At 37.3% G+C, this 14,136-nt stretch overlaps 1 protein-coding gene across 9 annotated transcripts in view; it reads left to right on the top strand.

The window, feature by feature from the left end:
* Window positions 1-14,136, top strand: part of CCDC18 (coiled-coil domain containing 18) — an 89,549-nt gene that overhangs the window by 36,449 nt on the left and 38,964 nt on the right. For 6 of the 9 annotated variants that reach the window (XM_027854841.1, XM_027854835.1, XM_027854838.1 and 3 more), the window contains 6 exons: window positions 2,249-2,472; window positions 3,987-4,097; window positions 4,698-4,829; window positions 11,648-11,782; window positions 11,947-12,024; window positions 13,553-13,669. In XM_027854841.1, coding sequence (XP_027710642.1) covers window positions 2,249-2,472; window positions 3,987-4,097; window positions 4,698-4,829; window positions 11,648-11,782; window positions 11,947-12,024; window positions 13,553-13,669 — 797 coding nt within the window. The remainder of the gene's footprint in view (window positions 1-2,248; window positions 2,473-3,986; window positions 4,098-4,697; window positions 4,830-11,647; window positions 11,783-11,946; window positions 12,025-13,552; window positions 13,670-14,136) is intronic. The other 3 variants (XM_027854836.1, XM_027854834.1, XM_027854839.1) reach the window with 2 other exon arrangements.

The following is a 14,136-nucleotide window of genomic DNA, read 5'->3' as shown; positions in this document are numbered from 1 at the left end:
ACCACAACTTGTTCAATCATTCTCCAATTGATAGGCATCCCCTCAATTTCAAATTCTTTGCCACCACAGAAAGAGCTATTATAAATATTTTTGTACATGTGGGTCCTTTTCCCATTTTTATGATCTCTTTGGGATATAGACCAAAAAGTGCTATTGCTGGGTCAAAGGGTATGCACAATTTTATGACCCTCTGGGCATAGTTCCAAATTGCTGTCCAGAATGATTGGATCAGTTCACAACTCTAGCAACAATGCATTAGTGTTCCAATTTTCCCACATCTCCAACATTTATCATTTTCCTGTTTTGTCATGTTAGCCAGTCTGATAGGTGTGATGTGGTACCAGATGAAGATTTTTTTAAAAGGCCATTAGATTTGGCAATTAAGAGGTCATTGTAACTTTGGAAAGAATAATTTCAGTTCAATGATGAGGTTGAAAACTAGATTTTGAGAGTTAAAAAGACAGTGAGAAGAAAGGAAGTAGAGATATCAGTTATCCATGACCTGCTCAAGGAGTTTAGCCACAAAGGGAGAAGAGATATAGAACAATAAATAACTAGTGGGGATGGGTGGATCAAGTGATAAATTTTGGAGGATGAGGTAGATGTGGACGTGTTTGTAGCAGAAGGTAGGTGATGTGCATCAGGAGATGCGGCTAGAAAGCTGGCCTCAGAATTCAGAGCTACTGGGTTCAAACCTCACACTGATAAAATCTGATTGTGAATCTTGAGCAAGTCACTTAATGTTCACTTAATCTCTTAGTTCCCCAAGGAATTCTCTAAAACTGTAAGTTGGAAAGAAGGTATTTTGGTAGGGGAAGGCCCCTTCAAGAGAGCTCACCACACTGATAAAATCACTGATAGGGGGAAAAATATAACAGGTACTCTGACTACACAGAAGAGAACCAGTGATGAAGGGACAGCAGAACAGTTTTGCATCTTGAGAGGTGGTATACATAGACATCTGAACATCAGTATTATAGTTCTTGATGGTAGAGGAGATCTTAAGAGTGGGGAGGGAAAGGTATATGAAAGTGTAGCCAACAGTCCTATGTGGCACCCCTCCAAAACCCTCAGAAGGCATACCAATGGCATAGTTTTACAGTCTTTGGATGTATGGGGTGTTCAGAAAGTACTAGGACCTTTGGTGTGAGGGCTTGCCAACCCCTTTTCAGGGCTGCTCATCCACCTTTGGTGGCTAACTGGTCACCCAACTCTCACTTTTGGCTCCAAGAAGCTGTAGCATGCATTACAACCATACCTCAGTAAAACAGTCTTAGCAGATAGGCTAAACCAGGTTCAGGGTAACTGACAGGCCTCGACCCTGTCTGTGAGTTAGGGGGATGTCTACCCCAAGCATGTGAAGACTTTTCCCAGCAGAATGGGCCGAGAAGAACAGTTTGTTCTAGTGGTCGTGAAGGTGGCTGAAGCAGGCACTATGGAGCGCTTGCTTAGAGGTTGCTCAGACATTGAAGACGCCAGGGTCATCTACTGCATGCTGGGCTATCACCAGTTCCGACTTTTGACTTGCCACTGGACTTCGATGATTCTGGAAGAGAGAGTGAGGCTGATGAATTTGTGCAACTCTGCTTCACTTAAATCTAGTTCATGCCCAAGTCAAGACATCACTCCTTGATATCATTGGTCCTCTTCAAAAACGAAAGACAAACAACAGAGCATTGCACGTAGAACAGAATCTGTGTTATCAATGTAACTAAGTGAAATTTGCTATTCATTATGATGATCCTGAGAAAGCCAAAGAAGTTGCATTTTATTTAGTATATCCTTACTAAGAAGATGTGTATAGGTACCATTTGAAATGTTTACATTTTTAAGTCTCATAAAAACAGGCTTGCACAAACTGCAGCCCCGCAGGCCATCTGCAGCACACCAAAGGATTTCCTTTACATACAAAGGATGTTTTCCTCTATGTTTTTTGCTGCCACTTGAAATCCTCTGGCATACCGCAAGCGGCCCACAGGCCACAGGTTATGCAGGCCTGCATTAAAGGTTCAGTCCTTTAATACTTGGATAAAATGACTATCTGGAACAACTCATTCCTGGGATTTTACTTCATGTGGGATGGGCATCACTTTGGTAATGGATTCTACCTTTTTTCCAGTTCTTATGCTTGAGTGTAAAAATTGTTTTGTAACATTTGTCTGAACTATTTGACTAAGTCTGTTTATGTTTTGTGCATGACAATTTTAATATTAGACTGTAATTGTAAATTATATTTTTGGTGTTGTAGCAGATCATCTCCAATGCCAAAAGCTACATACTGTAGGCAAACATTTTGAGAGAGAAAAGGAAAGACTTGCTGCTGGCATAGAAGAGTTACGTGCTAAGTTGGCAAAAACAGAAGCTGAGAATTCTGAATTAAAGGCTAACATGGCTCACAGGACCAGTCAATTTCAAGTGATACAAGAAGAATTATTAGAGAAAGTTACCAACTCTAGTAAAATGGAATCCGAAGTAAGTGGATTTCATCAGTAAACTTAACTCTAATGCAGAAGAAATATGGGAGAGGTGTCTTTGGGTTTTAACCTTTGGGTTAAATTTGGCTTTGATATTTTATACTTTATAGTGGTTGAAAGATGTTATAATCATGATGGAAATAATACTAATCTTATGTTATATTTAAAACAGAATTTTATGTTATATATGTTATGACTTCCTCTCAATTTTATTTGAAACAATAGAAGCAGTAACTTATAGATAAGTCCATACTCTTAAGTGTTTTTAATATGATTAATTTATTATAAATATTTAAATAATGCATTTCCCAGTAAGAGCAAAGGAGAGAATAAAGAACTGATATTACCTACTTGGAAAGAGAGAAGTGTGTGGTAGAGATTGAATCTTTAACATTCTTCAGCTATATAAAGGGAAAGTATAAGCCACTAGAAGCAGTTGCTTGTTTCCACTGAGGCAGGAACCTGCAGCTTTTCTTTTTTCTATGTTGTGCTTAGCAGCTGGTTGGTGCAGTAAATAGAGTCCTAGGCTTGGAGTCAGGAAGACCTGATTTCAAATACATTCTCAGACATTTATTAGGTGTATGACCCTGTACAGGTAACTTAACCTCTGCTTCAGTTTCCTCATCTGTAAAATGGGGATTATAGCTCCTACCTCCCAAGATTATTGTGATGTAATAGTATTTGTAAAGTGCTTATCATAATAGGTGTTTAATAAATGCTTGTTTCTTTCCTTGCTTCCTCTAAACTAGAGACTGCATATGGGAGACATGCCTGGGTTAGAGTGGCTGGTTTTTTTGTTGTTTTTTCCCTTCAGCTCCCTTACTAGGACAGAGGGAAAGGCCTGTGGGGAATGAATGTGAGTAGTGATAAGGGTGACTTACATTCAACTTAAGCAATCATATCTCCCCAGAAAATTTCAAGCATTGAAATAGAAAACTTTTTGAGTTGATTTAAAGTTCTACCTGGACACAGGGATATGGGTTAGATTACTTCCATTTTCTTAGTCTGTGATTGTTTCTGATTCCACCCCTGCTATTGTTTAGTGATTACTAATTTTAAAAATAACTCATGATTATATGGAATCCAAAGCTATTTACAAAAGGAACCTAGATATTCACCATAAATATTTATCACTGTACATTTGCTTAGCTTATTCACAGTCATAGAACCTTTAAGCTAAAAAGAACTTTAGAGATGATGAAGTACAATCCCTTTGTTTTCATCAGAGAGAAAAATTGTAACCCAGAGATATGAGATGACTTTCTCAAAGTTACATAGCTAGGAAGTAGGAATACTACAGATTTCTGAAATCTAGGTCTTTTGACTTCATCTCCAGGGTTTTTCTATTATACAACATTCAGATATTACATTTAGCAGTTTGTGTGACAATGCTGATATGAGGGAAAAGGCTTTTAAACTTTAGAATAAGAAAATTAACTATCATTTTCTAATAAAATTTATTTTCTGCTTGTCAAATACACTCATCTCAAAGTGTATATTAATTTTTTTCAGATGACAAAGAAATGTTCCCAGATTCTCACGTTAGAGAAACAGCTGGAAGAAAAGACAATTGCTTATTCTTCTGCTGCTGCAAAAAATTCTGAACTGGAACAGGAACTTATGGTAAAAATAGCTTTTAACTGAGAATACTTCTTTTTGTTCTTGTACTTTGTAACGGCATGTTTTAAGCGTTAGCACCATTATTAAAGTTAGGATCATCACAAATTCTATTGTATGGTTTAGATCATCTTGCACTTATTTCTATTTTACTCACTTTTTGAGCCTTAACGAAATACTTGGGCATTCTATTATCCCCATATTTTCATGTTTCATTCCATTGTAGTTGTTGTAGCAGCTTTGTACTATGTTCAACTCAGAGCTTTGGATTTTTTTTTCATTTTTACAACTTATATCTCATCTTAAAAGATTCATATCCATTTAAAGTAAATAATTTATTATGTCAGTTTCAAAGGCATTAAATATTATTCTTTATGTAAAAACAGTAACAAAAACCCCTTGGTCCTTATTCTGCAAATTTTAAGAAATTTTATATTTTCACATTGATTACATAATTAATATGCTTTAGATAAAAAAAATTAATCATATTTCCTTAAATAATATATATATCATATAATTATATATAATTATATGTATAATTATATAATATATAATATATAAATAAAAATAGTCATATTTCCTTAAAAGCATTATTGTATTTTCTAGGAAAAAAATGAAAAGATACACAGTTTGGAATCAAATATAAATTCGGAACATGAAAAAATGTGTTTAGCCTTTGAAAAGGCAAAGAAGATTCATTATGAACAACACAAAGAAATGGAACATCAGATTGAACTAGTAAGAACTTATTGCATTAAAATAAAATTTCTATTTTACCTTTAATCTTTTAAAATAATTTTAATAATTTCAAATTAAAGCTATTCAGCAGACTCTCCATACTCTTTATTAGGTAACATCATTTGGATGAAAATCAAGTGAAAGAAATGAGAGGGCAGCAGCATACTTAACAACCTTTGATTAAAGGGGAGGAGAAAAGTGGGATAGACTGCTGGTTCAGATGAAGAGCTCTAGAGAATAGAATAGTTCAGAGCTGTTTCAGATTAGACTAACCAGTATGGCTAGAAGAGAAACTTAAGAGGGATATCATTATAATTTTAGAAAATACTTGTCATTATTGCCAAAAGGATAAAAAATAGCCTAGAAAATTTTTATGATAAATGTTGGAATTAAAATTGCCAGGTGCCCTTCCTGTATGCAGTCTTGGAAAATATGAGTTTTGGATACATTTGTCCAGAAAGTGAGGCTTGGATCAGGACCTATTATTTTTCGGTCTGACTCAAAGCTATTCCAAAGGGTTTGATGTTGTCTTGGAATGGCCTTCATATTGAGGATGTAGGGCAAAGCTAGACCAATTTTCTTTACATGCTGTTCTCCAAATTTAGCTTTCCAGGGAGGAAAAAAAAAAAGACAACATAGGATATTGGTTCCACAATGTGTTGCCACAGGATATTGGTTCTCAGCATTGTTAAATCAGAGTCACCAAGAAGCTACAGAATAATCTCAGAGGACTCACTGCAAAAACTCAAAGAGCTATTCACTTCTAGTCTAGGTATTTCCTAGTCTATATACATGGTTGGAAGAAGCCCTAGTGTCTAACCCCTTTCCCCCAGTCCCACAAGTCCTATGCCTCCTTGCCTTCACATCTGATTATGCAGAGATCGGGGCCCTGGTTGAAGCTGGAAAAGGTTCACTGATATCTAGGAAATTCCAGCATACAACGTGAAAGTCTTCATTGTTTCCTGCACTGAATAACACTGTCTAGTTCAGTGGACTCCGTTTCAGGTCATTATGATAATAAAATGTGAATGAACCTCCGTGAGCAGGAAGACTAAAGTATACCTGTTTTGACAACCAATGCTGCCTAATATTGTGACAGAAATACTAGACATTAAGATGGAAAACTAACACAATGACCCAGAATTTGTAGAGCCCTGATCTAGGCAATATGGAATAATTTAGGAACTTTCTAAGCAGTTTGGTTCATAGAAGAGACCGGGATTAGAGAATGAAATTCCTAGGCTTTTATCCCAGCACATGCCAAAGTTATGTTTTTCTCTGGAAATGGAGACACTATCAGAATATGGAGATAGTTTTGTAGAAAATTCTACTTCATGTGTATGGTTTTGGGGGAAGGTGAAAAGGTACTTGTGTTCAAGAACTGCTTAGCGTAGAGAGCACACTTTTGTAAAGGGGGCAACTATGAACAGTATTGGGTGCTAGGCTTCAGGGAGGATATAATGGAGGCTTACCTAAAACGATTCTTGACTCTCCCTCCATTGGGAAAATTGTGTATTAGTTTAGTCAGTAAAGAACATTATACCACTTAATTACATGGGGAGTAAATCTTTCTATGACCACAGATAGGGGATAGAAACTAGACTCGTGATTTCACTGATTTGGAACAGTAGTGTCAAATGTCGTCATCATCATCATCACTAACATTGATATAGTGCTTACTGTGTGCCAGGCACTGTGCTAAGCACTTTACAATTATTATCTCATTTGATCTGCATGGAAGGTGACTGATATGTACATAAGGATCCCTACAGACCTCATATTGACTTAGTTTTAAAATGTGATATTATTTATGTTTTATTGTGTTTTTATTTCTTTTGTTAAATATTTCCAAATAAACATTTTGATCTGGTTCAGGACCCCCGGAGAGTGTTGCTGGCCTTTAAGGATTTGGAGGTTTTTGACAGGCAGAGATGGGGAAGTGCAATGCGAAGCTCTGATATAGGAAAGTGTGGGTTATGTCCTGGTAATAGTAATTGAGCTTTACTGGAAATGATGCAAATTTTTAAAAAACTGTTGAAGGGTTAAAGAAAGTAAATTTCAAGGGGGGCACTGAGTAATTTTTTTTTAAAGGGGCAGTAGGCCAAATAAGTTTGGGAACTTCTGAGCTAGATAATAGATCATTCCATTTAAGAGACTTTATTTCTGTAGAAGTTTACGTTTTTACTATGTATGAAGAACATCTTAGCAATATTGTATGTTCTTGGAGGGAAACATAATTCTGTTCCTGAAGATAAATCTGTAGTAAGATTGTACTGTTTTAAAGGATTGTACTGTTTTAATAGAATTCTGCTGTATGAAAGAGATATATCACCTTGAGATGCATCGCCCTGAGACATGTCACCCTGGACTGGAGTGTTAAGGGAAGACTAGTACTCTGGTGTGAGGGCTGCTGAGCCCTGTTTCAGGACTGCTTTCCACCTTTCCCACCTTTGGTGTCCACTTGCCGATTCTCACCTGTGGCTCCAAGAAGCTGTAGCATGTGCAGCCGCCACACCCTGGTAAAACCATTTTGGCAGCCAGGGCTAAACCAGGTTGAGGGTAACCAAGAGACCTCAAACCTGTCTGTGATTTAGGGGAGGGTCTACTCTAACCATGTGAAAACCTCCCCGGTGGAATAGGCAAATGGGATCAATTTGTTCAACAGGCCATGAAGGTGGCGGAAGTAGGTGCTATGGAGCACTTAGAGCTCGATTAGACATCAAAGGCACTGAGGTCATCCACTCTATCCTGAGCCATCACCAGTTGTCTTGACTTTTGTTTTGCCACTGCACTTCATGACTCTGGAAGAGACAGTGAGACTGATGACTACACAATTCTGTCACTCTTAAACCCAATTTATGCACAAGTCAAAAGACATCATCCATACTGTTTTGCCATTTTTACCTACCTGGAAATCCTGTGGCAACAGGCAAGTGACAAAGCAGTGGGTGCAAATACACTGGGATCTGTAGTCACAACCCTGCACACAGGACATAAAGCTATCTTGTCACTGGATTGAAGCAGCAGTGGGATTTGGCAGCTCCCTGGGTGTCTGCATTTTTTAAGGTACTCACTGCTCACCTCCTGGCATGAGGAAGCTAGAAAAGGTGCCCTAAAAATTATCTGCTTCACCTAACCTTGGGCTGCTTGCAGGGATCCTACCCTGTGATCTCTATAAAGGAAAATAGGTTGTCCTATGACAATTATGGTGGGGGGGGTGGGTCTCTCTCTTACTCATTGTTGGCAAGATTCTTTTTCTTTTTTTTTTAATAGTGAGGCAATCGGCGTTAAGTGACTTAACCAAGGTCACACAGATAGTACGTGGCAAGTGTTTGGTCTGAGGCAGGATTTGAACTCAGGTCTTCCTGACTTCAGGGCCGGTGCTCTATCCACTACGCCACCTAGCTGCCCCTGCTGGCAAGATTCTTGTCAGAGTCCTCCTTAATAGACAGATCCTTCATCTGCAAGATGGTCATCTATCCAAGAGCCTTCAAAAAGGGCCAAGGAACGGTCAATATAGTGTTTGTTGCCTAATAATTCCAGGATAAGTGCCAGGAGCAGAACAGAGGTCTATACTCAAAGTTCATCCATCTGACCAAGACCTTTGATGCTGTTAGTCATAAGGTTTTGTGGAAGATCATGGAAACATTTGGTTGCCCAGAAAAGTTCATCAGTATTGTATGCCATTTTCAAAAAGGCATGCTTGCAACAGGTTTTGGATAATGGATGATGCTCTTATACTTTCCCAGTCACCAATAGAGTAAAGCAAGGCTGTGTGCTTGCTCCCATGCTTTTTAGCATGATGTTTTCAACAATGTTGTTGGACACCTTCACCAAGGGCAAAAACAGCATTGAGAGAAATTATCGTTTTGCTGTTAATAATTATTAAACTAGGATCTAGGATTTTTCTCCTTTTTTTCCTCAGTTGGGGCCCAGCCCCTATCAGTCAATCAGTCTCTGAAGACGTGACTGATTGATGAGAACAGTGTCCCTAACTCTGAGAACATGCTTCTCGATCTTGGGCTGGACCCCACTCAACTAGGAGACCTTATTTCTCTTTAGAGTGTAAACAATCTAATCTAGGTGAATTCTTGCCCCAAGGAAATGAGCCCCTGTGCTTGTAATTCTCCATTAGAATTTAGGGTGACTCACTCAGGTAAAAAAGGGAAGATGGATTCCCCTGTCCAGATTGCTAGAGGTGGCTGAGTCTCATGATCAAGCCACATTATCAGCAGGAAGAGATGAAGACTTCTAGCCCACCTTCTCATTAAATGTCCATCAGTCAGGGTTGATTTTCACTTGAAAGGGGTGTTCTCTTTTACAAAGATATTTAAGTCATTCATTGTCTCCATTAGGGGTCTTTGTTTACCACGAGAAACTACTGACCATCAATTTATTACTAGCTAGCCTAATTAGTAGATTGATTATTAATTACCCAGAAACTGCCTCTTGGATTTTTCATTCATAACAGCATTAAGGTCAGCTTTCACACCAATGGTGAAATATTTAACTTGAAAAAGCTGTAAGCCAAGACTAAGGGAGAGGGAGAGTGGGTGTGTAACTTTTTGTTTGCTGATGATTGTGTACTCTATGCAGCCTCTGAGGCTGAGATTTAACAGAGCATGGATGGATTCTCCACTACTTGTGCTAATTTTGGCCTGACAATTAACACCAAAAAAAGGGAGGTTCTCCACCAACCAGCACCACATCAGTTCCATGTATGTGGAACCATTGGTTATAGGAAATGGAAGAATTTGAATATTTTCCAGGACTATAAAGATAGATGATGAAGTTGATGCACACATTGCCAGAGCTAGCTCAGTGTTGGGAGACTCAAGGAAAGTGTGGGAGAGAAGAGGTGTTAGGCTGCCTACCAAACAAATTCTACGGAGCCATTGTGCTGACGTCATTGTCATATGCCTGTTGAAACTTGGACAGTATGCCAGCTCCATGCCAGGAAACTGAATCACTTCCATTTGGATTATCTTAGGAAGGTTTTGAAGATCACCTGTTAGGATAACGTACTGGATACTGAGGTCCTTTCTCAAGTTGAACTGCCAAACATTCAGACCCTACTGCAGGGAGCAAAAGTCTAGTAGACTGGCCACGTTGTTTAAATGCTAAACGTATGTTTGCCTAAAAGACTATTTTATGGAGAACTTACACAAGGCAAGTGCTCACACAGAGATCAGAAGATAGAAGGACACTTTCAAGTCCTGAAGAACTTTGATATCTATTGTGAAACATGGGAGGCACCGGCACAGGACCTCCCAGCGTGGTGTGCCTGCATCAAAGAAGGCGCTGTGCTCTGTAGGCAAAGTGGAATTGCAGTAGCTCAAAAGAAATGTGAGATGCACAAATCATACAGACTATTTGTGCCCAACCTGTAGTATAGTGTTCCAAGCTTATATTGGTTTGATCAGCCGCAGTTGGATACACTGTACGTTGGCCCCAGTATAGTAATGTCATTTTGGTCTTCTTTGAGTACAAAGGAAAACAACCAATAATACTCTTTAATAATATTTTCTTGATACCTTTTATCATTATCAATTCTGAGTATCACACTATCACAACTTTTTGTCCTTCCCCCATCTCAGTGATCCTTCTCATAACCAAAAAAAGAAAAAAAACCAAAACCAGCTTACATTGACCAGGATTGAAAGTTTGACTGCATAAATAACATTCCATATTCATAGTCCCCTACCTCTTCAGTGAAAATAGAAGGAACATTTTCTTATCTCTTCTCCAGGGCCAAGTTTGCTCTTATTATAATCACATAGCATTTTTTGTTATTTTATTGGCCTTTTCAATTATTTTGTAAATGTAAATGAAAGAGTAGAGGCAATCATTATTAACACTAAAACTTAGTTGCAAAGAACTGGTGAATCCTTTGCTTCTTTTGGGAGCCATCTGGTCATTGGCTATTTATGCTGATCCCCATAAGGAATCGTAGCTAGGTTTTTAGTGTTCTGGTGTTTATATCAATTCACCACAAACATATTTCTGGGAATTATAGAATAGATATATATTTTAGGGAAGCTCTCCAAATCATCAAACATTTTATATAAATTATGTTTTCTGTAGTTAATATTTCCTAACTTTCTAATAGAAATAGAATTTACTTACTTATAAAAAGTTTTCTTTCAAGTTTTTTTTTCTTGATTGTTTTAGTTCCAAGCCCTCTAAAATTTCTGATATAATTTATTACTTGTTATGCTTGTCGTATAGTGGTAACATGGTATAAGTGGAAGGAAGGAAAAAAGTATCTCTTAAACCCCTACTATGTGCCAGACCTTGTGCTAATAAGTACTTTACAAATATTATGTCGTTTGATCCTTACAACATCCCTGGGAGATGGGTGCTATTATTATCCCCATTTTATAGTTAAGGAAACTGAGGCAAACAGTGGTTAAAGTACTTGCCCCAAATCACACAGAAAGTAAATATCTGAGGCTGGATTTGAACTCAGATCTCCCTGACTGTAGGCCAAGTGTTTTATCCACACTGTACTACCTAGCTGCCCAAATAACTTAACCAATCTTAGCCTTAGTTTCCTCATCTGTCAAATGAGGAGATTGAACTTGATGATCTCTGATACCCCTTCCAGCTCTAAATTTTATGATCAAATATATCATATAATATACATTTGTTGATGATATATTCCCTGTTTCTTGAGTATATATTTTCTCTTAAATTCTATTACTGATAAATTCTGTGCTAGTGGAGGGTATATCTCCTTGGTTTTTAACTACATTAAACATGTTGAAGTCCTAAAAAAAGATCATGTGTAAATCAATTAATCATGTTTTCATGTACAGTTTCAAATTCAGCTAGAAAAGAAAGATCAACAATTTAAAGAACAGGAGAAGACTGTGTCCATTTTGCAACAGGATATCGTATATAAACAACATCATCTTGAATCACTGGATAGACTATTGCTGGAAAAAAGAGGGGTAAAATCATGTTTATAAGATATTATTTAAGAGCAAAACAGTTTTTCAATTATCATTTTCTGTTATATGGCCATAATTCCTAGCCAAACAATTATTGCTTTCCTAGGATATAGAATGTTTATATGCATGTTTACATATTATTGGCTATATCTTTACATTTATAGGAAATGGAGAAGCAGAATACCCAGAAAGATGAGTCTTTGAAAATGTTACAGAGCCAAGTATCTGAAGAAACAATCAAAGTTAGTACATTGTCATTTAAGAAATTCTTTGCCTTGTTTTCTCTTGGATATCTATAACTTTGCAGGATGATTCTTTCTGGATAACTTTTTGGATACATGATAGTTACCCTTGTAAGTTCTGAGATGTTAGCTTTTTATCATTTAAAAATTATTTTAAATCTTCTTATTGTATTTTATGCTTTCCTGCTTCCCTAAACAGAATGTACAGTGCACATAATGTTTTCACAGTGGCTCAGGGTCATCATTATGAACATTTTTTATTGTGATGGGCCACAGCTGTAGTTGGGTACAAAGGGAAAAAAGGGCTTAGCAAATCCACGAGGCTAACTGCCCTGGGTATGTTATCAGAATTCAGGCCAAACAGAGGATTACCTATCAAGGTAGTGATTGAAAACGGATACATTTCTGGAAAACTTTTTTTTAAAAAAAGATAGATGTGAAGGAGGAACTCCTTCACCAGTTTAAGAATTTATATAAGTTTTAGAGAAGACATGTTTCAATGTATGCAAGTTCTTCTTCACCAGAAAGTGACACCTTTTGCATATATGATAGCAGACCACAATTTTCTCTTAGCCCTTCTTAAGAGTTTGTGATTGAGTAGAATTCCAAGTACAAATAATACAAATTTGAAACCTTGATGAGTTTGAAAATCCTGTACAGTACCTGCATGATGAGTCAATTTTTTTATGGATTTTTTTCCTGTAATATTTCATAAGAAGTACTTGGTCCATAGATTGAATCAGTATAAATATTGTCAAGCAAGACTACCAAATACTACCTCAAAAAGTAAGCTGTGCAATTAAATGCCAATAGAATTCAATCAGACAGGTGGTATAAAAATAAAACACAGTAAAAAATATATTTTTAAGAATTCAGTTCAACAAACATTTATTGGATCCCTATTATTATTGGCTTAGGCACTGGGAATACAAAGATAAAAATAAAAGCTGGTGTACTTTTGATTTGCTTTTAGCATGGGACAGTGAGTCATTTATAGTCTTCTGAAATATAATGGTTGTCATCCCCTACCTCCTATGCAGAACTGTTCTATGACTAATTTGCCTTTTGCATGACACAGCGATGCTTGAGAAACTGCAAAGATCCCAGTGGCTCTTCTCAGGGCCACCTCTCTCTCCCCACATTCTGTCCTGCGGGGCGCTTTCATTTTTCACTGCTGATTTTTTTAGTCCCTGCTGTCAGTCAGCTGCTTTATACTTCTTGTTGCAATCATTGTTATTACTGCTTCTCTTCTGGTCTCTGCTGTTCTTTTCCTTCCTGTTCTTTTATGTTCGTTTAAATCTCCTGCAGCATTCCTGAAGCTGTTCCGCAAGGTAAGTTTCCGTTAGCCAAGATTTCATTTACTATATTTCTTTTATCGTCTATAGTCTGTGCCGATCACATCAAGCACGGACAAGCATTGACTGGACACTTATCAGGTTGGGGTCGGGGTGGGGAGAGTAGCTTCCTTTTATGGATCATGTGTCTCTCTAGGCATTCCTTGTTTGACTGTTTTGTTACCTGTAACTAGGTCAAACAGCTAGAGTCAGCCCTGGATATGTGTAAAGAAGAGTTGGCTGTGCATTTGAGCCAACTGGAAGGAAACAAGGACAAGTTTGAGAAACAACTAAAGAAGAAATCTGAAGAGGTAATTTACCAGTTACGGGTGAGGTACAGGATCATATTTATGAAATGATTCTAGGTGACTAGTAGGGTTTTATCAAAGCAATTTCCAAAATTATGTGTTGCACCTAAGGTATAAATCTGGAAGAGGGAAAAATAAGGACAAAGCACTTATATTTCTGGCTGTGAAGCAAGAGGGAGTGCTATTTTCTCTTTCCTTCTAAGGATTAAAGTGAAAAACAAGAAGTACGTAAGAGAGAGCTTTTTTAGCTCCTGAATGTTTCCATGATCTCTAGGAATAAACTGTGAAACTAGCATTTGTTCTTTTAAGCTTAACCTGAATTATTAGCAATTTCTTAAGTCTAGACAATCAACAAAATAATAAATCAAGCCCTAATTTGTAATGTTTGTTTCGTGGCCAGAAATATTGCCCTTGGAAATTATTATAATTATATATTCCAAAATATTTCATTGCAGTGGAATATCAGGTTT

This window comes from Vombatus ursinus, unplaced genomic scaffold (genome assembly GCF_900497805.2).
Source record: "Vombatus ursinus unplaced genomic scaffold, bare-nosed wombat genome assembly UNPS02010639.1, whole genome shotgun sequence".
NCBI lineage: Eukaryota > Metazoa > Chordata > Mammalia > Diprotodontia > Vombatidae > Vombatus > Vombatus ursinus.
Note: the sequence above shows the minus strand (reverse complement) of the source record. Positions and strands in the feature narration are given on the sequence as shown.